The sequence below is a fragment of the Budorcas taxicolor genome, chromosome X (genome assembly GCF_023091745.1).
Source record: "Budorcas taxicolor isolate Tak-1 chromosome X, Takin1.1, whole genome shotgun sequence".
Lineage (NCBI taxonomy): Eukaryota > Metazoa > Chordata > Mammalia > Artiodactyla > Bovidae > Budorcas > Budorcas taxicolor.
In genome coordinates this window covers 122,691,546-122,719,230 of record NC_068935.1, presented here as the reverse complement: position 1 = coordinate 122,719,230, position 27,685 = coordinate 122,691,546, and the positions used below count along the sequence as shown (strand labels likewise).

General features: G+C 42.0%; 1 protein-coding gene and 1 non-coding gene across 2 annotated transcripts in view; one reads left to right on the top strand and one right to left on the bottom strand.

Moving 5' to 3' along the window:
- PHEX (phosphate regulating endopeptidase X-linked) overlaps positions 1-27,685 on the top strand; it is a 204,547-nt gene that overhangs the window by 91,050 nt on the left and 85,812 nt on the right. The window contains exon 12 of the mRNA XM_052663454.1: positions 6,566-6,667. Within this exon, the coding sequence (XP_052519414.1) occupies positions 6,566-6,667 (102 nt within the window). The remainder of the gene's footprint in view (positions 1-6,565; positions 6,668-27,685) is intronic.
- On the bottom strand, positions 15,842-15,914 carry TRNAE-CUC (transfer RNA glutamic acid (anticodon CUC)). The gene has a single exon. It is a non-coding gene; the product is annotated as a tRNA-Glu (tRNA).

Here is a 27,685-nt window from a genome sequence, read left to right as displayed (position 1 = left end):
TCTCAGTCGTGTCCGACTCTTTGCGACCTCATGAAACGCAGCATGCAGGGCCTCCCTATCCATCACCATCTCCCGGAGTTCACTCAGACTCACGTCCATCGAGTCCGTGATGCTGTCCAGCCATCTCATCCTCAGTCATCCCCTTCTCCTTCTGCCCCCATCCCTCCCAGCATCAGAGTCTTTTCCAATGAGTCAACTCTTCTCATGAGGTGGCCAAAGTACTGGAGCTTCAGCTTTAGCATCATTCCTTCCAAAGAAATCCCAGGGTTGATCTCCTTCAGAATGGACTGGCTGGATCTCCTTGCAGTCCAAGGGACTCTCAAGAGTCTTCTCCAACACCACAGTTCAAAAGCATCAGTTCTTCGGTGCTCAGCCTTCTTCACAGTCCAACTCTCACATCCATACATGACCACAGGAAAAACCATAGCCTTGACTAGATGGATCTTAGTTGGCAAAGTAATGTCTCTGCTTTTGAATATGCTATCTAGGTTGGTCATAACTTTCCTTCCAAGGAGTAAGCGTCTTTTAATTTCATGGCTGCAGTCACCATCTGCAGTGATTTTGGAGCCCAGAAAAATAAAGTCTGACACTGTTTTCACTCTTTCCCCATCTATTTCCCATGAAGTGATGGGACCGGATGCCATGGTCTTCGTTTTCTGAATGTTGAGCTTTAAGCCAACTTTTTCACTGTCCTCTTTCACTTTCATCAAGAGGCTTTTTAGCTCCTCTTCACTTTCTGCCATAAGGGTGGTGTCATCTGCATATCTGAGATTATTGATATTTCTCCCGGCAATCTTGATTCCAGCTTGTGTTTCTTCCAGTCCAGCATTTCTCATGATGTACTCTGCATATAAGTTAAATAAGCAGGGTGACAATATACAGCCTTGATGCACTCCTTTTCCTATTTGGAACCAGTGTGTTGTTCCATGTCCAGTTCTAACTATTGCTTCCTGGCCTGCATACAGATTTCTCAAGAGGCAGGTCAAGTGGTCTGGTATTCTCATCTCTTTCAGAATTTTCCAGAGTTTCTTGTGATCCACACAGTCAAAGGCTTTGGCATAGTCAATAAAGCAGAAATAGATGTTTTTCTGGAACTCTCTTGCTTTTTTCATGATCCAGCGGATGTTGGCAATTTGATCTCTGGTTCCTCTGCCTTTTCTAAAACCAGCTTGAACATCAGGGAGTTCACGGTTCACGTATTGCTGAAGCCTGGCTTGAAGAATTTTGAGCATTACTTTACTAGCATGTGAGATGAGTGCAATTGTGCAGTAGTTTGAGCATTCTTTGGCATTGCCTTTCTTTGGGATTGGAATGAAAACTGACCTTTTCCAGTCCTGTGGCCACTGCTGTTTTCCAAATTTGCTGGCCTATTGAGTGCAACACTTTCACAACATCATCTTTCAGGATTTGAAACAGCTCCACTGGAATTCCATCACCTCCACTAGCTTTGTTCGTAGTGATGCTTTCTAAGGCCCACTTGACTTCACATTCCAAGATGTCTGGCTCTAGATTAGTGATCACATCATCATGATTATCTGGGTCGTGAAGATCTTTTTTGTACAGTTCTTCCGTGTATTCTTGCCACGTCGTCTTAATATCTTCTGCTTCTGTTAGGTCCATACCATTTCTGTCCTTTATCAAGCCCATCTTTGCATGAAATGCTCCCTTGGTATCTCTAGTTTTCTTGAAGAGATCTCTGGTCTTTCCCATTCTGTTCTTTCCCTCTATTTCTTTACATTGATCTCTGAGGAAGGCTTTCTTATCTCTTCTTGCTATTCTTTGGAACTCTGCATTCAGATGCTTATATCTTTCCTTTTCTCCTTTGCTTTTCACCTCTCTTCTTTTCACAGCTATTTGTAAGGCTTCCCCAGACAGCCATTTTGCTTGTTTGCATTTCTTTTCCATGGGGATGGTCTTGATTCCTGTCTCCTGTACAATGTCATGAACCTCATTCCATAGTTCATCAGGCACTCTATCTATCAGATCTAGGCCCTTAAATCTATTTCTCACTTCCACTGTATAATCATAAGGGATTTGATTTAGGTCATACCTGAATGGTCTAGCGGTTTTCCCTACTTTCTTCAATTTGAGTCTGAATTTGGTAATAAGGAGTTCATGATCTGAGCCACAGTCAGGTCCTGGTCTTGTTTTTGTTGACTGTATAGAGCTTCTCCATTTTTGGCTGCAAAGAATATAATCAATCTGATTTTGGTGTTGACCATCTGGTGATGTCCATGTGTAGAGTCTTCTCTTGTGTTGTTGGAAGAGGGTGTTTGCTATGACCAGTGAATTTTCTTGGCAAAACTCTATTAGTCTTTGCCCTGCTTCATTCCGCATTCCAAGGCCAAATTTGCCTGTTATTCCAGGTGTTTCTTGACTTCCTACTTTTGCATTCCAGTCCCCTATAATGAAAAGGAGGTAGGTAAGGGAATCTGGTATTCCCAACTCTAAGAATTTTCCACAAAGTGTGATCCACACAGTCAAAGGCTTTAGTGTAGTCAATGAAACAGACGTAGATATTTTTCTGGAATTCCCTTGCTTTTTGATGATCCAGTGGATGTTGGCAATTTGATCTCTGGTTTCTCTGCCTTTTCTAAACTCAGCTTGTACATCTGGAAGTTCTTGATTCACTTACTGTTGAAACCTAGCTTGAAGAATTTTGAGTGTTACCTTGCTAGCATGTGAGATGAGTGCAATTGTGCGGTAGTTGGAGCATTCTTTGGCATTGCCTTTCTTTGGGATTGGAATGAAAACTGACCTTTTCCAGTCCTGTGGCCACTGCTGAGTTTTCCAAATTTGGTGGCATACATAAAGTGCAGCACTTTCACAGCATCATCTTTTAGGGTTTGAAATAACTCAGTTGGAATTCCATCACCTCCACTAGCTTTGTTCATAGCAGTGCTTCCTAAGGCCCAGTTGAGTTCACATTCCAGGATGTCTGGCTCTAGGTGAGTGATCACACCATTGTGGTTATCTGGGTCATTATGATCTTTTTTGTATAGTTCTTCTGTGTATTCTTGCCACTTCTTAATATCTTCTGCTTCTCTTAGGCCCATACCATTTCTGTCCTTTATCGAGCCCATCTTTGCATGAAATGTTCCCTTGATATCTCTAATTTTCTTGAAGAGATCTCTAGTCTTTCCCATTCTATTGTTTTCCTCCATTTCTTTGCATTGATTGCTGAAGAAGGCTTTCTTATCTCTTCTTGCTATTCTTTGGAACTCTGCATTCAGATTGGTATCTTTCCTTTTCTCCTTTGCCTTTCACTTCTTTTCTCAGCTATTTGTAAGGCCTTCTCAGACAACCATTTTGCCTTTTGCATTTCTTTTTCTTGGAGATGATTTTGATCACCACCTCTTGTACAGTGTTATGAAGCTCCATCCATAGTTCTTCAGGAACTCTATCAGATCTAATTCCTTGAATCTATTTGTCCCTTCCACTGTATTATCATAAGGGATTAGGTCATACCTGAATGGCCTAGTGCTTTTCCCTACTTTCTTCAATTTAAGTCTGAATTTTGCAATAATCAGTTCATTATCTGAGCCAGAGTCAGCTCCCTGTCCTGGTTTTGCTGACTATATAGAGCTTCTCCACTTTGGATGCAAAGAATGTAGTCAGTGTGATTTCAGTATTGACCATCTGGTGATGTTCATGTGTAGAGTCTTCTCCTGTGTGTTGGAAGACGGTATTTGCTATGACCAGTGTGTTCTCTTGGCAAAACTCTATTAGCCTTTGCCCTGCTTGATTTTGTACTCCAAGGCCAAACTTGCCTGTTACTCCAGGTATCTCTTGACTTCCTACTTTTGCATTCCAGTCCCCTATGATGTAAGAGAGAATAACAGTCGAAAATGAAACAAAGTTAAATAATGTGTATACATGGGAATTGAAAGTCGCTCAGTGGTGTCCGATTGTTTGCAACCCCATGGATTATACAGTTTATGGAATCCTCTAGGCCAGAATACTGGAGTGGATAGCCATTCTCTTCTCCAGGGGATCTTCCCAACACAGGGATCGAACCCAGGTCTCCCGCATCGCAGGCAGATTCTTTACTGCTGATCCACAAGGGAAGCAACATGGGAGAGACCTGGGAAAACTGAGCAACTTGCCAAAATGGCCATAGCCTTATCTTAAATCTTCAGGGACAGACAAGACGTTGGGACTGAGGATTATCAGTATGGGACAACACAGGAAAAGTGCTGTAAAGCAGGGTGATTGTGATGCAGATTTAAGCCCACGACTTCTCCATTGATAAGACCTTCTGGAGATTCAGTCATCCTCCTCTGCCAGGTACAGAGAGGGAGACACCCTTACAAATGGAGATTTCCCTTACAAATGAATAGATATTTCTTCAAAAGGGGAACTGCTATTTGGTTTTCAGATCCCTTCTGTCTTCTGTTCCTCCAAAAATAACCAGCTTAAAAAAATTGATATGGAAAAGAGACATATTTTAGGGGGCAAACTTTGCTCCCCTGCAGCGATGTCATAAAGACTTAGGGGTGCTGGTACTGCAGAGGCAAAAGATTAGTCCCTGTAGATTTCCTTATTGTTTCAGCATCCTCCTTCTGTGGGTTTTTGGTTTGAAATGGCCACTGCTGCATGTCTCCTGGTTTTCTTCTACCTTTCTGACGTTTTCCTCTGATTTATGAGGAACATTTCCTCTGATTTAGGAGTTCCTGGCCTCAGTACTGTCTTTACCTCTGAGGTCAGGTCCTGGCTCTGGCCCTTCCCAGCTGGAAGAGCTGGGTGGAAGAGATCATGGGCTCTTTTGAGTCCTAACTTCCTCATCTGTAGCATAAGTGGCTTCTTCTACATCTGTGAGTCTTCATCCTGGTTACATATTAGAATCACCTCGGGGTGGGGGTTGCCGTTGAACCTCTCAGTGCTCAGGTCTCACCCTGAAACAATGACATCAGCATTGTTTAAACCCCTCCCAGTCCACCTTCCCTCCCCAAGATCCCAGTGAGAACGAGTGACTTAATGATTTTAAAGGACCTTTGCTCTTCTGTCATTTCAAGTCTTCATCGTGCCCCAATCTCAAGTAGAGATTTCTTTTTTTTTTTAAAGTTTTTACTAAGTTGGGAAGAAATAGCTGTGAAGTACCCCCCTCCATCTGCTGTTTGTTCTTATTTACATATGGTGGAACCCAGCCCACTGATTTCCAGCTCTCATTCCCTTACAAATGTTATTGAACTGAAAACATAGCTGAAAACTTATTAAACAGAAAACAATTATTTTGAGCTCCATGCTGACAATTCATTATAGAACCAAGGAAACATCTCAACTTCTTTCTTTCTAGAATTAATGCTAAAAATGGATTTGCAACTCCGTAGTCACAAATGAAAATTTTCATTCTGATGCCAAACCTAGTATTTTATTCTTTCTTGAGTATCTGATTAGGAAAACTGAAGCATCTTTGTAGGAAAGTGGAATTTCGATTGATTTGTACCCATAGACAGGCAGGGCCTCCCCAGACTGCTCCATGTGGGCCGCTGAAATTAAATGTTAGCATCTTTCCCCCAGTCTTCTCTGTTGACCCACAAATGCTGGAGGAAAAGCCAGGGCAAACATCATGGATGTGGGTGTAGTCGAACCCTTGGAACACTTTGAAACAGGTCTTTTAGAAGACAGCATTTCTGTAGCAGCTCCCTTTAGACCTACCATTTTGGACTTGAAATAACAGAAGACTTTTCAGAGCTGTCAGAGAGGAGAAGGGGAGTAGGAAGAGGACAGAGAACAGTCGAGCATTTGGTTTAACCCCTGGCACTAACGTGGAGAGAACTGGGGTCCTGACGTAAGTCTGATTTATGTTGAGAAATATCCTTTAGTGTGGAGAAGGCAATGGCACCCCACTCCAATACTCTTGCCTGGAAAATCCCATGGACGGAGGAGCCTGGTAGGCTGCAGTCCATGGGGTTGCTAGGAGTCGGACACGACTGAGCGACTTCCCTTTCGCTTTTCACTTTCATGCATTGGAGAAGGAAATGGCAACCCACTCCAGTATCCTTGCCTGGAGAATCCCAGGGATGGGGTAGCCTAGTTGTCTGCCGTCTCTGGGGTCGCACAGAGTCGGACACGACTGAAGCGACTTAGCATCCGCAGCATCCTTTAGTGTGCTGGCTCTCGCGCCTATTTCTCTGTTAACAGTATATCTTTCAATGGTTCACTCACTTTCTTCTGTGATACTGGTCTGAAATATGGAGCCCATGCTTGTTTCCCTAAAATTCTTATTAACTTACTGAAATTAGTTGCATCCTTGATAAGGGTGGACTCCCTTTAGTAGCTACAGGTAAGTTATTCATCACAACCTATGGTGAATTCCTTTTCCCATATAATCCTATTACGACCAGGCCATCACATTGTTCTTAAGGGAAGAAATGGTTAGTTTTCTTCTAGCAGTGGGGGAAAAAGGCATTTCCCTGAAAGAAGAAATTCTGCCAGAGCATGCAGTGAATCTGAAGGGAGCTTCTTTCCCACTGTGTTTAGCATTGGACTGTTTATCGTGGCCCAGAAAACCTTGTCTGAAGCTTCTTGGTTTTGACCTGCTTCTTTGGGTATTTTCTTATAGATGGAGGAATTGATTGAGGGTGTTCGATGGGCCTTTATTGACATGCTGGAGAAAGAAAACGAGTGGATGGATGCAGGGACAAAAAGGAAAGCCAAAGAAAAGGTAAGGATTCCTTTGGATGAAAAAAAAAAATATGGCTTTTGGTTTAATGGATTTTCATGCTCCCCATCGACTGTGTGGTGGATTTTTATATTGACTGAGCCATTGACTCTGAATGACCCCAGAGTCAGTTATCTGTTTTGGGATGAATATGGAGGTTTTATTACCAGGAGGTAAGAGAAAATAAGATCTGACTTACTCAAACTGCATTTTCAAATACCTTGTAATTCAACCTTTCCTTCTCTCCTAATTGCCGGCTGTAAGAGCCACATGGCTTACTGCCCAGCGAATTTTGCCATTAAACCGTCATTGGCTATGGCAGAATGCAGAGCAGTGGGGAGCCAGGGGGAGCAGCTGGCAGAAGAGCCCTCAAGGCACAAAGAAGAAAAACCCATATTGGCTGTGTGTCCTTCTGCTCCATGCACCACATGCACCAGTGTCCTCGGGCAGATACTTTACTGTAACCAAGCAGATCTACTTCCTGACCCGTCACTTTTTGCAAATGATCCAAAGAGCGTGCTTATAAATGGGAGACCATCATGTAGGAATACAAACATGTTTCCTAATAGAAGCAGACGCTTGCTTGTCCTTGTAAAACTTTCTGGTACCATGCAGCAAGATAAAGAAATAAGTGAGAAAAGTAGCAGCAGCCTGGCTGTTTGAAAATAAAGAATGGGGCCCATCTTGAATTCTAAGTATTCTGATGGAGCTGGAGCTCACATGGTTAGGAAATGCCTCAATATTCTTAACAGGTGCTGCTCTTCTGCTTGGAGACTGCACTTAGGAGCATTTCTTCTTTAGGTCCATGGACCATCTATAACTTTCTGGGCCCCTCCCTAGCAAGGTCTGACACAGTGGATTGAGGGTGCAGTCTGAACATTTGTGATTGTAACTAATCTCCCTGGTGATTCTTATCCTTTGGCAGGCCTCAGGAACACTGCTTAGAGTCATACTGAGTCATGCTGAGCAAAAAATTTTTTTGCGTTGTGGTCAAGGGACAAAGGGGAAAAGGGTTTTCAGAGCAGGGAAGCAACTCTGTATAATACCATAATGGTAGTTACATATGAGTGTACATCTGTCCAAACCCATAGAATATGCGGCCCTGAGAATGAACCATAATGTAAACTGTGAACTCTGGGTGATAACGATGTGTCAATGCAGGTTCATCAATTGCAATGGATGTCCTACTCTGGTGGGGATATTGATAATGGGGGAGGTATGTACTGGCTGGCCACTATGTAGGAACTCTGTATTTTCTGCTCAATTTTGCTATGACCCTAAAACTATTCCTTGGACTTCAAGGAGATCAAACTAGTCAATCCTAAAGGAAATCAGTCCTGAATATACATTGGAAGGACTGATGCTGAAGCTGAAGCTCCAATACTTTGGCCACCTCATGCGAAGAACTGACTCCTTAGAAAAGACCCTGATGCTGGAAAGATTGAAGGAAGCAGGAGAAGGGGACGACAGAGGATGAGATGGTTGAATGGCATCACTGACTCGATGGATATGAGTTTGAGCAGGCTCCAGGAGTTGGTGATGGACTGGGAAGCCTGGTGTGCTGCAGTCAGTGGGGTTGCAAAGAGTCGGACACAACTGAGTGACTGAACTAAAACTACATAATAAAGTTTATTTAACAAAATAAGAGGGTGACATTCTGGGAATGCTTAGCCTTGCTGAAATGAGAATGTGCCGAGGTTTAGCACAGATATTTTCTAGAGCTTTAATACGCCTAAGATGAATAAACATTGCCATAGATATTTTTGTCGATAGACATGAAAAGCCTGTTCAGTGTTTATAGTGAAGAAAGAACTTGCTGGGGGAGGAAGGGGGCAGTGGTGTTGGAGGAAGACAGAGGGTGAGTTTGATTGTTTTTTCCCGTTTGAGAATCTGTCACGTCTGTCTGAAGTCAGGTTAGGCACATGCTGATGAAGGCAAGAGGAGCACGCGGGCTGTGATGAGAAGCTCTCCAGATGGTTGATGAAACTTTTTGCACCAACATGTCTTTGTTGTTTGAAGGCTTCATTTAGTTGCTGGGCTAGCTTATGATATCTGAAACAGAGCATGTCTTACACTGGGCAGTTGAGAGCACAGCACAGTGGGAGCTCTTGATCCTAGCCTGAGCCATTGTGGACTGAGAGTCACTGGTGTGGAGGGTGGGTTGGAGTGAGGTGTGTGGGTTATGAATGGCTAGATACCAAGGGAATGCTCTGGGCACCGCAATCAGTTCTTTGAAAAGTATGGCTGGTGATTGCCTTATGGGTTGTCTTCAGGGTTGTGTAAGGGAGTGGTTGCCTTATAGTTGGGCCCTCTGGGCAAGTAGTCATGGGTCCTTCTTGAAGGAGGATTATTCTCAGTCCTTCTAATATTAGACACATTCTTGTTCACCCTTTGAGTTGCTCTCCAGTCTTATATTTTATTTCAAGGAGAACCCTCACCTTTTCTTCTGAAAGTACTCTTTGAACACTCTGCTGTCTTTGAGCTGAGTTCAGCCTGGCAGGAACTCACACTAGTTCCTCGACAGGTGCACATATCAAAGATAGTTGTCCTGTTGGATGACACGAGGTTCCTGGAGCATATGTTGAATTTCAGAGCTCAGAGCAGTTCCTTTAATTAAAGGCAAGAAAGAAGGAACATTGTCTAAGAATTTCCAGCAGTTTTCCAAGGCAGGTCTGGCTCTGGACCCCAGAAGATGAGATTTTCTTTTCTAAATTAAGTGAACCTGCAGATCTGGCAGTGACCTCTGGGTGGAGCTCGTAGAACTCATAAAGACAACATTTAGGAAGCTGAAGGCTTTTATGCAGCTTTCTGCTTTGGGGTTGTTTTTGAAAAATTATTCTTTTTCTTGTCTTTTTGCTATGCTGTCCTCAATTTGATTGCCTTTTAATAGTCAACAAGAAAGAAGAGGCTCTACCTAATCATGCCTTGAATCTTAGATGGAAATCTCTAACTATCTTAGGGGCTTTGTCTTTCTGATACTGAGTAGCCCCTGCATTAAGACAGGATTTGCCTGCATCTGAAGTGGAGGTGAATAATTCGCCTGCTCTTCCTGGTATGACTTGGCACTGTTCTTTGGGCATGTGTTGTATGCAGTATATCACCCAGGCGGAAGATTTCTCATCAATAATAGTGCCCACACTGGGCCAATGCTGAGTCACTTGGCAACCCATTGGGAAAGCTGCAAAAATGTTCTGATTTGTGATGGGGAGAAGCTTTTCTTTCCTTCACAATCAGGCTCTGGTCTGCAACTAATTACAGCACCTCCTAAGGGATGTTGACCTTAGCATTCCCCAGTGACCTGCCTCCTGAGTAGGGAGGGTCCAGATGCCTAACACCTTGGCTGTTGTGGTGGTTACTCCAGTCTCAGAACAGAAGCGTGGGGCTGTGGCTTTGTGTGCTCTTTCCTAAGGGTGATCACTGTAAAAGATAAACAAGGAAGCCTCTGCTTCCATGAATGAAGGATGGAAGTCTCCCTCCTCAGTCTCCCTGCCTTTCCACTCAGGAGATCACGAGTGGTTTTGTGTTGTGAAACCAACAGCATAGGTTTCAAAATGGAAATTTAGTCTGATCAAATAGGCACCAATTTTTGTTTAGGATTCTATGTTCCCTGCAAGCATATGCTCTTATTATAAACAAGCAGCAAAGGACTGGAGGCCTGCTAATTTTTTCCAGCTGTCATAGCTATTGAATGAGTGTAAGATGAAACAGATTACTTCAGGGGCATCTTCTAGAAGATTTGCCTTTTCCAGAACAGAGTAAGAGAATTGCAAGGTCACCCCACTACATAATGTTTGTGAGGCCTGCAGGAAGGGATATAGCACTGCCTTTGGCTGCTCTGGAGGCAGGAGCCAGGCTTGTGCAGGTGAGCTCTGTGTCAGAGCAGGAGGAACTTGGCTGACCTCCAGCTGGATTCAGTTCTGTAGCCAGAAGCCAGATTCTTTGTAGATACTTGTTTGTGCTCTTTACCCCTGCAACTTTTGCTTGCCAGACCACCACCCTTTGTGAAAAAGACCCTGAGGGAACTCCTAGGACTGCAGCATTCTCAGGAGGCTGTGAATGGCTTTAATTTTAGCCATAGCAGATACAGAGGGTTTCCAGCAGTCTGTCTCACGGTCCCATCGACATGAGCATGTGACTCCCAGGCACATGCTCTGGGCATGGTGGGAAGAGTTTTCCTACAGAGGGCCAAATGGAGGTTGAGCTCACATCTTTCGCTTTGTCTCTGTTGGGGAGGGAAAATAACCTTTCCTTCCCTCCTTCTAAGTTCTTAACTGGGGTCCATATAACAACAACAACAACAACAACAACAACAACAAAATAGATTAACACAAGAAAAACAAACAGAAGTCCACTAACATGTATATCTCATACACATGGGAGAGAAACTCAGAAAAATGAGTAACTCAGAGAAGTGGCTTAGAACTCTGGCTTGTGTGTCACCTAAAACAAAGAACAATACATTTGTAGAGAAATAGGAAGAAAAATAGGTGAAGGACTGGGAAATGTGACATGCTGCAGTCCATGGGATTGTAAAGTGTTGGACATGACTGAGTGACTGAACAGCAAGAGAAGAAAGAAGGGAAAGTAATTTTACCCTTCCAAAAGTGGCGGATGGTGGGTATGTAAATACACGGGAAAACTAATGATAGATACAGGCTAGTTAGTAGACTGTTATATGGAGTCTTCTGCTGCTGTCTTCAGGCCTACAGTGTCTCAAGTTGTCTCAATGATTCCCTTTTGTCCTCCCTGGTAGAGACGGCAGGAGGGACATCTTTAGAAAGTTATCTCCTCCTTTTAGGCAAACTGGGGGAGGGCAGGAGCTTTTCTTGTATCTGTTGCTTCTCAATTTTAGTTGCCTTCAGTGCAAAATAATTTTTATGTCAAAGAGGCATATTTTGGGGTGTAAATCTGGTTTGCTTTATCTTTAGTCTCTGCTCAGATCTAGTTATTGGAATTGCCCCAGGTATATCCGGTCTTTTGGGGCTTCCCAGGTGGCTTAGCAATAAAGAATCCATCTGCTATACCGGAGACGTGGGTTCGATCCTTGGGTTGGGAAGATCTCCTGGAGAAAGAAATGGCAACCCACTCCAGTATTCTTGCCTGGAGAATTCCCATGGACAGAGGAGCCTAGCAGGATATAGTCCATGGGGTTGCAGAGAGTCTGACATGACTTAGTAACTAGAGAGCAACAATAACATCTAGTCTTTACCACCCATGTGGGTGTCCTGCCCCCATCCAAGCCCAGTGATTCTCAGGGTGTGCTTCTAGACCACCAGCAGCAGCCTCACTGAGGACTCCTTAGACACGCAGGTTTTCAGGACCACCCCAGACCTGGTGAGCTGGGGAGGGGAACCCTCTGCCTTTGCCATTACCATTTCACTGCTCATCTCTCTGACTTCACCTGCCAGCATCTGTATTTCCCCGACAGCTTTGTCTTCCCACTGGAGTGTGCTAGGCCACTCCCACAGAGGTCTCAGTGGACTGGGGAACTGATGATTGATGTGATTGATGGGGGTTGCCACAGCCCCTTCCTCCCTTGAGTGTGCTCTGCTCTCGCTCCCGCTGGCTCCATGAGATAGGCTTAGTGGAGTGTGTGTCTTTCTTCATGGACTTCACCAGTCCTCTTGTAGTGTTTGGTGTCTCTTTCACATCCCAGATGAACTGCTTGCGGTTTAGTCCTTGTCTTGGGATCTGCACCTGGGGGCTTCCCACCTAGGAGACAGCCTCTGAGGTGTGACTGTTCCTGTCCTCCCTCTCCTTAAGGTGACAGCGCATGTCACTGCATCTGGATGCTAGCACCGCTTCAGTACATTCAGTTCTGCAGACGTATCTGGAGCCAACAGCGGGCCAGGTACTGGACTCGGAGTTGCAGATTCAGAGATGAGCTGTTGTTTGCACTTCTAGGAGAGCACAACAGTGATAGGGATTCCGAGACGACGGAGAGAAGTGTTCATGTGATGGGGACACAGAGCGATCCTGTGGGTCTAGAGGAGGAATCTCTGAACCCACACAGCCCGAGTGAGGGCACTGACGTGGGGAGTGCCCATGCTTCCACCTTTGTCCCCTGTCACAGCCCTTGTTCCTGCTGCAGGGGAGCATGGCTCCTTTGGCTCTTCCTTCCTTATCAACCCCAACAACTTTGCCTCCAGCTGTCACTTTCCTTTGCTACCTTCACTCCTGCCTCATCTCACATATTCCTTTTAAATTGCTTTGTGGAAGAAAAGGAAGGGAAGGGCTTTTGTCAAACTGTCTTCTTGCTCTTGCCTGTGACAGGTTCAAGCCTGTGTGCGTAGGTACTTAAGATTGCTGTCACACTGGTTCGTTCATCCACTCCGGTGCCCAGCCAGGAACACATAGGGACTGACAAAATGGCAGGTGACCCATCTTTTGGTCTCCCCCCACCTCGCCTGGATCACAGGCTCACACTGGCTGCCATCTTGAGCTTGCTGACGCTCTCTGGCTCTGCGTCTCTCTGTCTCTGCCATGTGCACAGTCAGGCCAAGGTAGTGGCCTTCCCACTTGTCCCTTCTCTGCCTCACTGGCCCCAACAGAAAGTACGGTACAGAAGCCTTCAGACTCTGGAGAAAGACTGCTGTGGCTCAAAGTCCATGCCTACCACTTATTGGCTGTGGAATGACTTAACCTTTCCAACCCTCAGTTTTCACATCTGTAAAATGGTGAGATCAGTACCTACCTCAGAGATTTGTCATGAAGAGTTAATATACCTAAAGTAGTTAGAAGAGCACCTGGAGCATGAGAAAGCCTTTCCAAGTGTGCTCAGCTGTCTCTTCTGAACTGTTGTCCTGAGCAGGAGGGGGGACTTTGGCCGCACTGGCTGCTGAGAGGTGGGAAAATAGGTTCCATGTGTCCGGGCTGTTGTGTTTCCCTCTGAGGGCCCTCTTAACTTTTAGATGCTTTAATGCTTTTTTTTTCAGAACACTGTGCTTCTCTGTAGTCCTTTCAGGGCACTTAATCGTGAGCAGCCCCTCCTGAGAGGGTGATGGGATGGGAGTACCTTGCCTTTTTCTCTGTGGATTTTAGATTTTCTTGTTTTGAACAAGTTCAGTGTTATCTTTGTGATACACTTTTTAAATACAAAAGCAAGTATTTGGTGTAAGTAGTAGTTTGTTGAAAGGGCTTCCCAGGTGGCTTAGTGGTAAAGAATCCACGTGCCAAGCAAGAGACGTGGGTTCGATCCCTGGGTCGGGAAGATCCCCTGGAGAAGGGCATGGCTACCCTCTCCATGGACAGAGGAACCTGGCGGGCCACAGTCCATGGGGTCACAGAGTTAGACACGACTGAGCGACTAAACAGCAGCAGAAGTAGTTTGCTGCACATAGTTACCAGAGGCATGCAATTACCTGATACCTTGTTGGAGTGGGGTTACTTCAATTGAGTTTTGGTGTTCTAGATAAACCCTTGTGGAAATGTTGTTTTGGACAGTGTTAGATGCCACTGGTTCTCATACTTGAGTTGCAGTGACACCCCCTGGAGGGCTTGTTAAAACCCAGATGGCCAAGCGTCACCTGCAGATTTTTTGGTAGTTCTGCCCTGAGTGAGTACTGGGACACTCAGAACCCACCCAGGCCACCCACTCCATTGTTGCTTCAGCTTCTAAAATAGTCCTTGTTATGGATATGAAGGTTCCTTCTTGGGCACTTCCACCCTTAGACTTCATATCTGTCCCCAGGAGCTCTGTTGGATATACCTTCCACATGAAAGCCCTTCCAGTGTTTGAAGGTGTTTAAATGTTTTCCTGTATCAGATAGAACGTCTCTCATGTTCCTCATTAAATTAATAAGCCTAATATACCAGGTAGATGTTGTAAATGCTTCACATATATTAACTACATCAAAACCATGATGCCTGTATGAGGATGCTCAAGTTGTTTCATTTTACAGGTGAGAAAACTATGGCACAGAGAGGGCAAGCAAGCTTGCTCAAGGTCACACAGCCAGTAGGTGGCAGAGCTGGAACTCAATCCCTGGCAGTCTGGTTTCAGAGTCTGTGCTTTTATCCACAGGGCCAGTGGGTCTCTAAGTATGGTCCTCAGGCCAGCAGCATGGACTTCACTTAGGAACTAGCTGAAAATGCAGATTCTTGGCCCCACCCCAAATCTATAGAATCAGAAACTCTGGGAGGAGACCTAAGAACCTGCGTTTTAGTATAAGCCCTCTGGGTGATTCTGAAGCTGCCAGAGTGTGGGATTCACTGCTCTCTGCTGTGGTTCTGATGCCTCATCCTGCTGGCTGCTCTCCAGCTTTTCAACATCTTTTTTGAAAGCTCAAGTTCAAAGCTGAACACAATATTCTAGATATGGTCCAACTTGCACAGCACAATGGGAATATTATTACTGCCTTTGTTTTGCATTCAAATTATATTGGAAATCGGAAGTTTATATTATGGCTATCTTTTCCCCTCAGTCATGTCACTGTTGGCTCATAGCGAATTTACAGACAGTTAATTTCTAGGTCTTTTTTTTTTTTTAAATCCCACAAGAAGTGTCGTTAAGCCCTATTGCTCCTGTCATAAGCTTGGCATTTTGTTAAACCCTCATCCTAGAACTTTACATTAATTCATATTAAAAATCCATTTAGCTTTGGTCATGGCTCTGGTTTTTAAAAAGTGTATGTTTCTGGATCTCCTGTATGTTTATTATTTTTGCTGCAAAAATCTATGCTTGTTAAAGAAAATCTTGAAGGTAGAGTATAACAGTAGAAAGAAAATTATTGCTAGTGCCATCACACGAACATAACCACTGCTAACATTTTGATATATCACTTTGTATTTTTTCCCTGTGCATAGGCTTGAAAAATGCTGTATATATAAATTTGATTCTTTTTTCTCATATTTTAAGCATTTCTCTTGTTATTGCACAATCTTTTTTTTCTTTCTTTCTTCTTTTTTTTCATAGTCTTTATAAAAGAATTTTCACTGTTATTGCATAGTCTTCCAGTGGTTATATAGGAGATCACTTAAATATTTCTCCATAGTTGGGTATTTAGGTTGTGCTATTATTGATATTACTATGATAAACATCTTGTGCATAATGCTTCCCCCCCAAATTTAGGATTAATTCCATAGAATGGCATCTCTAAAGACCTTTAAAAATCTCAAATCTTTAGTAAGTCCACTTTTTTTTTGTCTGCACTATGCATACAGCTTGTGGGATCTTAGTTCCTCAGCCAGGAATTGAACCTGGGGTCATGGCAGTGAGAGTGCCAAGTCCTAACCACTGAACAACCAGGGAAGTCCCAGATAAATCCACTTTTTGGTTTGATCGTTTTTCTGGGTTATTAATGAGCATTCTCACACAATAGGCCTGGAATGTTCCTATTCACTCATCCTTTGGAGTCTTTAGATTTATCTGTTGAGCAGATTCATAGAGAACCTGCTCTGTGCAGGTCTTTTGTTAGGTGCCTATCAGTTCACTAACCAATGGATGTTTAGTCCAGTTATTCTACTTTGAACAGCTTCATGGAACTGTCATCTGATTTATCCATTTTGCCTACAAGGAGGTCAAAAGACATTTTAGCAATGCCTTGATATGATCCAATTACACTATATTTAGGGTGTTCTGTGATTTTCTGCTTTATTGTTCCGTTAAAAAAAAGTGGGAACTTGAGGAAATCGAACATTCATTGGGCTCCCATTCCTTCTTTGGTCCTGTGTTATTCTCAGTGGAGATTAAATCAGTCTGTGGGTTACAGCCAGCTCTTCAGACTCCCAAACTAGAAATCTCCATTTTACTTCCCAGCCAACTAACTGGAAGCACTCAAATCCTGTTGAGTCTGTCTTCCAAACAGCCTTCAAATCTTGACCATTTCTGACTCATAATTCTTTTCTCCCCTAGCTTTGCCTCCTTTTTCCCTTGTTTAATTAAGGTAAAATTCACATAACATAATATTAAGCATTTTAAAGTGTACAACTCAGTGGCATTGAGTACTTTCACAATTTTGTGCAACCATCACCTCTGTCTAGTTCCAAAATGTTGTCATCATCCTCTTAAAACTTTTAAGAAGGGAAGCCATGTTGGGTTCTGAATGAACCAGGAATGAACCAGCGACCACAGTTCTTCTCTTCCAGGGGTCAGTTAAGTTCAGTTCAGTCACTCACTCATGTCCGACTCTTTGTGACCCCATGTACTGCAGCATGCCAGGCCTCCCTGTCCATCACCAATTCCCAGAGTTTACTCAAACTCATGTTCAATGAGTCGGTGATGCCATCCAACCGTCTCACCCTCTGTCATCCCCTTCTCCTCCCATCTTCAATCTTTCCCAGCATCAAGGTCTTTTCAAATGAGTCAGTTCTTCACATCAGGTGGCCAAAGTATTGGAGTTTCAGCTTCAGCCTCAGTCCTTCCAGTGAATATTCAGGACTGATTTCCAGGGGTCACTTCAATGCAATAATCTGTATTTGGGGGGTAGAGTTTTTCAGTTATAAATAAACACTATGATGTTAAGAGAGGACAGGAAAGACCTATCAGAAATGCTAAAATGGTGTGATTTTCTCCTTCTGAGGCTATAAGTGGGGGAATGGACTAAAAAGGATGAGATGATGTATATCTGTTTTTAAGGCTTTAAAAGTTTTAAAAGCTTCCCTGCCTTTTTTCTTTTGGCCACACTGTGTGGCATGTGGGATCTTAGTTCCCCAACCAGGGATCAAACCCATGCCCTCTGCATTGAGAGTGTGGGGTCTTAACCATTGGACCACTGGGGAAATCCTAATCTCCCTTCACTTTTATCCATGAAATTGATTTATAGAAGAAATTGTGCTGTTTGTCTGGAAGAATTTTCAGCACTGTTGGCTGATGATATACTGCCCTTATCTTTTAACATGTTCTTCTGTCCCTCACATTTACTGTAAATTGGGGGTTCAGTCTAGAGGTTTGATTAGATTCAGATTCAATTTTCTTTTGGTGCAAGACTTCATGAGCAGCACTGTGTGCCTCCTATGCAGCCCACCAAGAGGCACATGGTGCTGTTTTGTCCCACTTCCAAGGAAAAGGTTGATTAGTGGGTTCGATAATTATCAGATCAATCCTTCATTTTTAACTTACCCATCAACCTTTCATGATAGGCAGTGGTCCTCTTTATTGACTCTACCTTCACATCACTCTTATGGCGCTTAAAAAATCCAAATGCTCAGGCCACACCCCAGACCAATGAGCTCAGACTCTCTGGGGGTGGGACCCAGGCATCAGTATTTAAAGTTCCCCAGGAGGTACAAATATGCAGCCAGGGTTGAAAACTGCTCTTTAAGTCGTTTAAGTGGTCAGTGGTACAGTGCATAGATACATGAGTTCAGCAAGAATTGCAGTGGGTGATTTTCCAGTTCTGTCATTCTTTCTGCATTTATTAGCTGAAATATTTCTGTAAGAAAAGATTTTCTCTCATAAACCACTTGATTACACTGACATACAGCTTATACTGATATAAACTGCCAAAAGGCAGCATAAATGTCTTTTTATTTATGGATTTTCGCAATAAGTTCGTGCCTTACTATCTCCAAAGGTACCAAAGGAGTTTCATTTTTAAATATCATGATAAACTCAGGGAAAGTGAAAGTGTTGGTGGCTCAGTTGTGTCTGGCTCTTTGCGATCCCACGGACTATAGCCTGCTAGGCTCCTCTGTCCATGGACTTCTCCAGGCAAGGATACTGGAGTGGGGTGCCATTTCCTCCTCCAGTTGATTGTCTCAACCTAGGGAATGAACCCGGGTCTCCTGCATTGCAGGCAGACTCTTTACCATCTGAGACATCAGGGAAGCCCCGACTCAGGGAATTTTATGTATTTGATCTGTTTAGATTCATGGCAATCATTATTTTTTAGCTGAGACTGTCCCATTTTGGCCAACTTGAATCTCTTACTTTAGAGAATTTTGACATGACTCCAGTTGTTTCTCCATGCCCATCTACTCCCCCACCATCTTGTCTTTGACTCTAGTTATTTCTGATAGCATCTTTGTTCCCTGACACAGGATATCCTCTTTAATGTTTGATTTCTATTTAATCACAGACTGTTTTGAATAATTTATAAATCATTGCCTTAATTAGTTCTACCAATGAGCAATATATTAATTTTTTGCTATTGTTGTCATTGTTATGGGTGAGGGGAGAGACTTATTACCAAATTGAAAGACAGAATTTCAGTAATAAGCAGATTTGCAGAAGTTTGAGTGAGAAGTTTATGTGAATTATCAGTTGTAAGGGGCACTCACTCATGTCAGTGGATATACATGTAATATGTTCTATGATGTTTGAAAATTTTTGCAGTGTTGTATTCTTATCAAGAATATAAAGAAGTATATAACTAGTGCACGACCCTGCCATACATTAAAAAAATCAATGCTAGTATCAAGAAATAGAACTAACTTTTAACACTGGAACTATGTTAATAGATGAAACTTGCAATAGTAAATATTCAAAAAATCTTAACAATATGAACAAGCAGTAATAGTTTAAATGTGGTACTGTAACAGTGTTTAATGTTTAAGTGTAATATTAAGGGTTATTTTGGCTTGTGGGATTTATTGGTTGTAGGACTTTGAAAGAAATTGGAACATACTGTGATAGCCTCAGACTGAAATTCCAGAAGCTCAGGGGAGAGAGCTGCTTTTTAAAAATTATGAAGACTATTTATTACTTTTATTCATGGGATGGAGCTGGGGAGAGGTTTAATGCCTGTCTTTATTCCTTTTTGGTCCAAATGCAGATTGAGCATGTTAGGAATTCACTAACAAATACATGTTTAGTTTGGTTTGATAAGAAGAATCAGTTTAGATATATTGGTTTTTAATTTCATGGGAAAACAGTTCATTAGAGATGTTTGAGTTCTCTGTGTTTATTTTGTGATGCTTCTTCTCTTTGGCCTAAGATGAAACTAATAGCCACGACGTGTCTACTTATCTGCTATGTCTGGGGCTGTGTCTGCTGCTGTCAGCGGCTCCCCCCTTATCTGGCTGCTGGCCCTGCTCCGTCAGTTGTATGGGAATGGCAGTTCCATTAATAACCTGAGGGCTGGACAGGCAGATAGTGGAAAACGGGTGAAGAGAGAGAGATTGTATTTAACCTGGTGTTCTGAGTTGTCATTTTCTAGACCCTAGCACAGCTGGGTAAAGGCGGGCTTGAGGGCGTGATAGACAGAATCTCACTCATGAGCTGGAGAAACAACCTGATACCAAGAGAAGAAAGAGTAAAAGAAACTGGGAGGAAGGTAAAGATTTGGGGTTGGAAAAGTTAGAGAAAGCAGTGGTAGGAAGAAATGGCACAACCAAAGTATTCTGATAGAAGTGCTGACAGCTGTGCAAAATCAATTTCATTTTGATTTAAATTTTTTTAATTAATTTATTCTGTATTATTTTTCATTTTTAATTAGTTAATTAATTTTTTGGCCATGCCACACAGCTTGCAGGATCTTAGTCCCCCCACTAAGGATTGAACCCAGGTCATAACAGTGGAAGTGCTGATCCCTAACCATTGGGGCACCAGGGAATTCCCTCATTTTGATTTGAAATATTTATCATTCTTAACATTTCAAATGAACAAAATTCCTTACCAAAAAAAAAAAAAAGGGATTTTATGGAAGGATTGATTCCTCATAGAGAATTTTGGGGTTTTGTTCTGTGTTTTTTTTTTAATTATCTTTTTTAAAAATATAAACTTATTTATTTTAATTGGAGGTTGATGATTCTGGACCTGTCAATTGGCCAGAGGGAAGAGAGCAGGTTTTAGTTTTCTTTGTGCAGGGAGAATGACTCACCTACTGCAGTGGTCTGTGTTTGGGTTATCTACTGCTACTGCTGTGTAACAAACCACCTCAAAACCTGCTGGCTTCAAGCACCAAGTATTTTATTATTTCTCATGATTCTGTGGGTTGGCTGGGGCTGTTTGGCTGGTCTCATCTGGAGTGTGTCAGGCAGATGCAGTTAGACGGTGGCTATGGCTGAACATGTGAGGTGGCTTCTTTATTTGTGTCTAACTCCTCAGTGTTCTTTATGGGGCATCTTTCTCCAGAAGAGTGGTGTGGTGCTCTTTTAGTCTCCAAGAGGCAGGAAGCAGAAACTGACAGTCTTCTTAAGTTCTGGTCTTAGAAGCCCCAGAATGTTTCTTGTGTTACATTCTTTTGGTCAAAGTCAGGGACACAGCCAGTTCATATTTGAGGGCAGGAGAAAGACTCCATCTCTTGATATGAGGACCAGTGTGAGCACACAGGGAGGGAAGGCATGATTGGCAGTCATCTTTGGCCACTGCCTACCTACAATCTGTATCGTTTGCCTCTCTCATCTGTGTTCAGTTTTTCATTGTTTAGAATAGAGAACTTTGAACTATCTTTACCTGCTCTTTAACACCTGGCCCCCAAGTATCATTAAAATTTCCCCCTGTTTTCCTGTTAGATTGGTTAACATGTTTCATATTACTGACTTATTCTTTTCCTAGTTCAAACCCAGCATATATTAGCACAGTGACTTAGAGAACTGTTTGAGTAAGCCTAATTATTGTCGAACTGTGATGCCGAAAGGATTCAGCCTCAGTCTGTGAAACCTTCCTGCAAAGGTATAAGAAATACCTAATACATGTTAGGGCCTAGAACTGGACTAAGTCAGAAGGGACCCAACCCCATCCTAGTACACAAATCATTTTTCCCAGTTTTACATTTGAGTTTCTTAGTAAATAAACTTAATTTTCAGTTTAGACACTCTTGACACTGACTCCCTGTATTTATTTTATTTTATTTTTGGTTGCCCTGGGACTTTCTCTAGTTGTGGTGAGAGGGGGCTCCTCTTCATTGTGGTGTGTGGGCTTCTCATTGTGATGGCTTCTCTTGTTGTAGAGCATGGGCTCCAGAGCACATGGGCCTAGTTGCCCTGTGGCATGTGGGATCTTTCCGGACCAGGGATGGAACCTATGTCCCATGCATTGGCAGGCAGGTTCTTAACTGCTGGACCACAGGGAAGTCCTGTACTTTTTAAAAAAATTGAAGTGTAGTTGATTTATAATATTCTGTTAGTTTCAGGTGTATAGCAAAATGATTCAGTTACACATATTTTTCCAGATTCTTTTCCATTATAGGTTATTTTAAGACACTGATTATATTTCCCTGTGCTATACAGTTAACCCTTGTTGTTTATCTATTTTGGGCTTCCCTAGTGGCTCAGACAGTAAAGAATCTGCCTGCAATGCGGGAGACCTGGATTTGATCCTTGGGTCAGAAAGATCTCCCTGGAGAAGGAAGTGGCAGCCCATTCCAGTATATTTGCCTGGAGAATTCCATGTACAGAGGGGCTTGGCAGGCTGCAGTCCATGGGGTCACAAAGAGTTGGACACGACTGCGTGACTAACACTATTATCTATTTTATATAGAGTAGTATATATCTGTTAATCTCATATTCCTAATTTATCCCACTTCATTTACCTTTCCCTTTTGGTGACCACAAGTTTGAATCTGTTTTATAAATAAATTCATTTGTATTATTTTTTAGAATCCATGTATAAGTGATATCATATGATATTTGTCTTTCTCTGGCTTACTTCACTTAGTATGATATTCTCTAGGTCCATCCATGTTACTGCATGCAACTGGCAATATTTCATTTTTCTTTGACTGAGTAATGTTGCATTGTATCTATATACCACATCTTTTTAATCTGAATTTTTTATTGAGATAATTTTAGATTTATAAGCAGTTGTAAGAAATAAAGAGAGATTTCATATACATTTCACCCAGTTTCCTTCAGTGGCAGCATTTTCAAAAACTACAATATAAGTCATAACCAGGAAATTGACATTAATATAATCCACTCCTCCCTCCATGGGATTCTCCAGGCAAGAGTACTAGAGTGGGTTGCCATTTCCTTCTCCAGGGGATCTTCCTGACCCAGGGATCGAACCCCGGTCTCCCACATTCCAGGCAGACGCTTTAACCTCTGAGCCACCAGGGAAGCCCAATATAATCCACAGACCTTCACATTTCCCCAGTTTTACTCTGTGTACATTATACAGTTTTATCACATGCAGGTTTATGTACCCACCACCACAGTCAAGACAGTAAATAGTTCCAGCACCTTGTGCTACCATTTTATAATATACCCACTTCCCATCCCTATCCCTGAATCACTAAGCAGTTCTCCATTTCAGAAGTTTAACATTTCAAAATACTGCATAAAGGAATCACACTGTCTTTACCCTTTGGAGATAAGCTTTTCCCCACCTCGGTATAGTTTCCTGTAGATCTGTCCCCAGCTTGTGGTATGTGTTAATAATTTGTTCTTTTTTATTGTTGAGTGGTATCCCATGATACAGATGCGTGACTGTTTATTTAAACCATTCAACTGTTGAAGGACATCTGAGCACTTTCAAGTTTGGGGCTGTTACAAGAAAAACTGCTATGAACATTTATGTGTGTGTGTGTGTGTGTGTGTGTGTTCCTTTTCAGATTCCCTTCCAGTATATGTTATTTAAAAATATTGAATATAGTTCCCTACAGTATGTAGTAGATCCTTGTTGTTCATCTACTTTATATATAGCAGTGTGTATCTATTAATCTCAAGCTTCTAATTTATTCCCTTTCCCTTCCCCCTTTGGTAACTATGTTTGTTTGCTATGTCTATGAGTATATTTCTGTTTTGTAAGTAGGTTCATTTATATCATTTTTTGATTCCACACATAAGTGATATCATGTTATTTCCCTTTGTCTGTCTCATTTACTTCACTTAGTATTATAATCTCTCTTCATGTTGCTACAAATGGCATTATTTCCTTCTTCTTTATGGCTGATTAATATTCCATTGTATATACACACCATATCTTCTTTATCCATTCATTTGTCAGTGGACATTTAGGTTGCTTCCATGTCTTGACTATTGTAAATAGTGCTGCTAACATTGGGTGCACGGATCTTTTCAAATTAGAGTTTTCTGCAGATATATGTCCAGGAGTGGGATTGATAGATCATATGGTAACTCTATTTTTAGTTTTTTAAGGAACTTCCATACTGTTCTCCATAGTGGCTGCACCAGTTTATATTCCCACCAACAGTGTAGGAGGGCCTCTTTTCTCCACGCCCTCTCCAGGATTTATCATTTGTAAACTATTTGATGATGATCATTTTGACTGGTGATAGGTGATACTTCATTGTAGTTTTGATTTGGATTTCTCTCATAATTAGCAATATTGAGCATCTTTTCATGTACCTACTGGCCGTCTGTATGTCTTCTATAGAGAAATGTCTTCTGCCCAGGTTTTGATTGTGTTGTTTGTTTTTTTTATACTGAGTTGCATGAGCTGTTTGTGTATTTTGGAGATTAATCCCTTATCGCTTGCATTGTTTGCAAATATTTTCTCCCATTCTGTATGTTGTCCTTTTGTTTTGTTGATAGCTTCCTGTGCAGAAGCTTTTCAATTTGATTAGGTCCCAATTGTGTATTTTTGCTTTTATTTCTTTTGCCTTGGGAGACTGACCTAGGAAACCATTGCTGTGATTTATGTCAGAGAATATTTGCCTATGTTCTCTTCTAGGAGTTTTATGGTGTCATGTCTTGTATTTAGATCTTTAAACCATTTAGAGTTTATTTTTATATAAGATGAGAGGGAGTGTTTTAAATTCACTGATGAACGTAGGGTTCTGACTTCCTGTACTTTATAACCGAAGACCCTCGGCATTGGATAGGGCTGTGCTTTGCTCTGTGTCCTTGCCGACCAAAGGTAAAGGGGACAGATCTGCTGCCTTTGGTCTATTCTGGCATTGCCAGCACTGAAATCACCGTGCAGGTTAACAAGAGTCTCCTTGCAGGGGTTTGTAAGGATTAAATAATGAGCTGAATGGACCTGTCCCAAAGCAGAGCAGAGTCAAGGACAGTGCTGAGGCTGTGTCCTTCAGGGCTGCAGAAAAGAGCCTTTGCTTAATTCTCATGTTAAGTTATAAAATGAATTTATAGGACAGGTGTATGGAATAGTTTTTTTTTTGTTCTTTCAGGCTTTCGAAAATGAAAAGTAAGATTTGGCAAAGTGGTTTGTATAGATCTGTAAAAAGTCATATTCGAAAGAAGTCCTATGAGTTGTCCTAAGTAATTTCTCATTTCCATTAAAAATTATTTACAAAAGAGGAGCTTGTCAGAGAGAGGGAAATCTTGAAATGAGAAAACTTGACAGAGTAGAAGAGGAAGGAGAGCGTCCTTTCCCTCCGATCTTCTCTCCTCACTTGCCAAACCCTACCTAATCATTGAGTGCTTATTTGAGTGTCCTCTGTCAGCAACTGATGAGAATGAGAGCTGTGTAGGGTGCTGTATGACCTTGTGAGGAAGAGCTGGAAGTGCTTGCAAACTTTTCAGCCTTAGACCCAGGCTATTGGTATTTCAAGAAACAAAATAAAACTCCTTAGGCAATTCCAACAAGCAGCCAATTTTAAGAAGTAGAGCCTTATTAGATCACTGCTGCTCAAACTTGAATGTGTACACCACTTTCCCAGGGGCCTTGTGAAAATGCAGGTTCTTAATAAGTTTGGAGGAGGGCCTGAGATTTTGCATTTCTTGTGAGTTTTCAGGTGAGGCTGATGCCTGTGGCCCATGGACCACAGATTGACTAGTGAGAGTGGAGAGCAGGAGTTGGCAAACTTCTCACTTAAAGGACCAGATAGTAAATATTATGGGTTTTGCAGGCCATATGGTCTCCGCCACACTATTCAATCTTACTGTTGTCACACAAATGCAGCTCTAGACATTATGTGAACAAATGGATGTGAGTGTGTGTCAGTTAAAGTTTATTTGCAAAATCAGGCAACAGTTTGAATTTGGCTTGCAGGCCGTAGCTTACCAACATGGTCTATAGCCTTCCTACTTCTCAGGGTTTTGACCAACACCTTGCTGCTTTCTTCTCTTGTTGGGCTAAAGTTTGAGTAAGAATTAAGTGATATTGGATGTGCACATGCCAAGTTGCTTTAGCTGCATCCAACTCTTTGTGACCCTGTGAACTGTAACCCACCAGGCTCCTCTGTCCATGGGATTCTCCAGGCAAGAATACTGGGGTGGGTTGCCATTGCCCTCCTCCAGGGGATCTTCCTGAACCAGGGACTGAACCTGCATCTCCTTTGGCTCCTGCATTGTCAGGCTGATTCTTTACTGCTGAGCCACTGGGGAAGTCCAAGTGGTTTTGTGTAGTGGTTACTTATTGGCTTTGTTGAATGATGAATAATTGATAATGACATTTGCTCTGCTGTTTACAAACAGCCCATGTTGTCCCTGGGCTGTGGCATATTGCTTTGTCTTCAGTATAGGGGGCCTTTCTGATTTCCTTCCCTAGATTGCCTTTTAAGAATTAGAGCAAAGAAAAAGCTAAAATTTGTTTCCAGATTGTACCCCATGGGCATCCCAGAATAAATGACCAAGCCTGAACTGTGAAGGCAGAGGATGGCTTTGGGTTGCATTTCCTTTTATCTGTCTCCTGCCACTCACCTGATAGTGCTATAGTAAAATAAATTTGAATCTGATGAGGAAGTCAAGCACTTAGCCCAGTACCTGATCCATAGTTAAAATTCAACAAAGACATTAGTTTTGTTATTATTAAAATATGTTATTTCTATTGTTACTAATTGTGTCTAGCTGTGAAGTCTCCTTTTTGAAGATGTCCTTTCCACAAGGTCCTTCCCTTTTCCCCATCCTATCTGAATCCATCCCATCCCATCCTATCCTCTGCATTCTTCTAGTTTTTGTTCCATTTTTGCCTTACATTCTCCATGTGTCTGATTGTGAACTCCTTGAAGACAGGAATTAATATATTAAACTATAATATCTCAATTCCTGTTACACAAAACACAGATGAATTTCACAGATGTGATGTTGAGATGAAGGAAGCCAGACACAGAAGAGTACACACTTTTTTTTTGAAGTTCAAGAACTGGCAAAGCTAATCTATGGAGATAGAGGTCAGAACAGTGGTTATCTTTAGGGTGCATCGCTTATTAACTGGAAAGGCACCCAAAGAAGCCTTTTGTGTGCTATGAATATTTTAAATCTTGTTTCAGAGTCGCTTGTGCAGGTTCATGTGTGTGTGTGTGTATTTAAAAACAAATCTTTGATTTGTATACTTATTGTGTACTTTGTTAGAACTCAAAAATTTTTTTTAATATAAATTTATTTATTTTAATTGGAGGCTAATTACTTTACAATATTGTATTGGTTTTGCCATACATCAACATGTCTCTGCCACAAGTATACACATGTTCCCCATCCTAAACCCCCCTCCCTCCTCAGCAGATGAATGGATAAGAAAGCTGTGGTACATATACACAATGGAGTATTACTCAGCCATTAGAAAGAATACATTTGAATCAGTTCTAATGGGGTGGATGAAACTGGAACTCAAAAAAATTTTTAAAGATGTTTTCAAGTCTGTGGTGTTTATTTGGCAGTTAATAATCATTCAGTAAAAGATTGAATATTCAACAGATATTTTGATGAAGAAAGTGATCAACTTAATTACCATGTGACTAAAGCCAAATTTTGAAGAAGACGTAACATTCCTTTGAAAAGTATGGTGGACGTAGTTCATAATCAGAGTTCACACTGTTGTGCACAACACCGCTTGAATCTTCATCTGGCTGTTTCAGAAAATACTGTAAATGGGGAGGACAGGACTTGTTATTTAGGACTGTTTGTGCAGGTGACATGGCAGGGAATGAAATAGAGAAAAGGACACAGTTCTATCACCTTGGTGGAAACCTCATTATTAAATTGAGTCTCCACTGCTTCTGTCTGCCTCCTTCCCCCTCTCCCCTTGTCTTTTTGTCATTTCCACTTTGAGATGAAATCTGCAACTCTTAATAGATGTTACTGAAACTTGTATGGCATTTTTACCAGACAGTGTTTGAATCTCGGGTGTTGTGTTAAAAATGAAAAGACCAAACACATGCACAAATAAATGAAGGTTGGATTAATCTTTATAATTAAATGCAATATTACCCTGCTTTGACTGATTTTAGCTTTCAAAGTGGATTGCATGCTAATTTTTCAGTGAACTGTACTTGTATT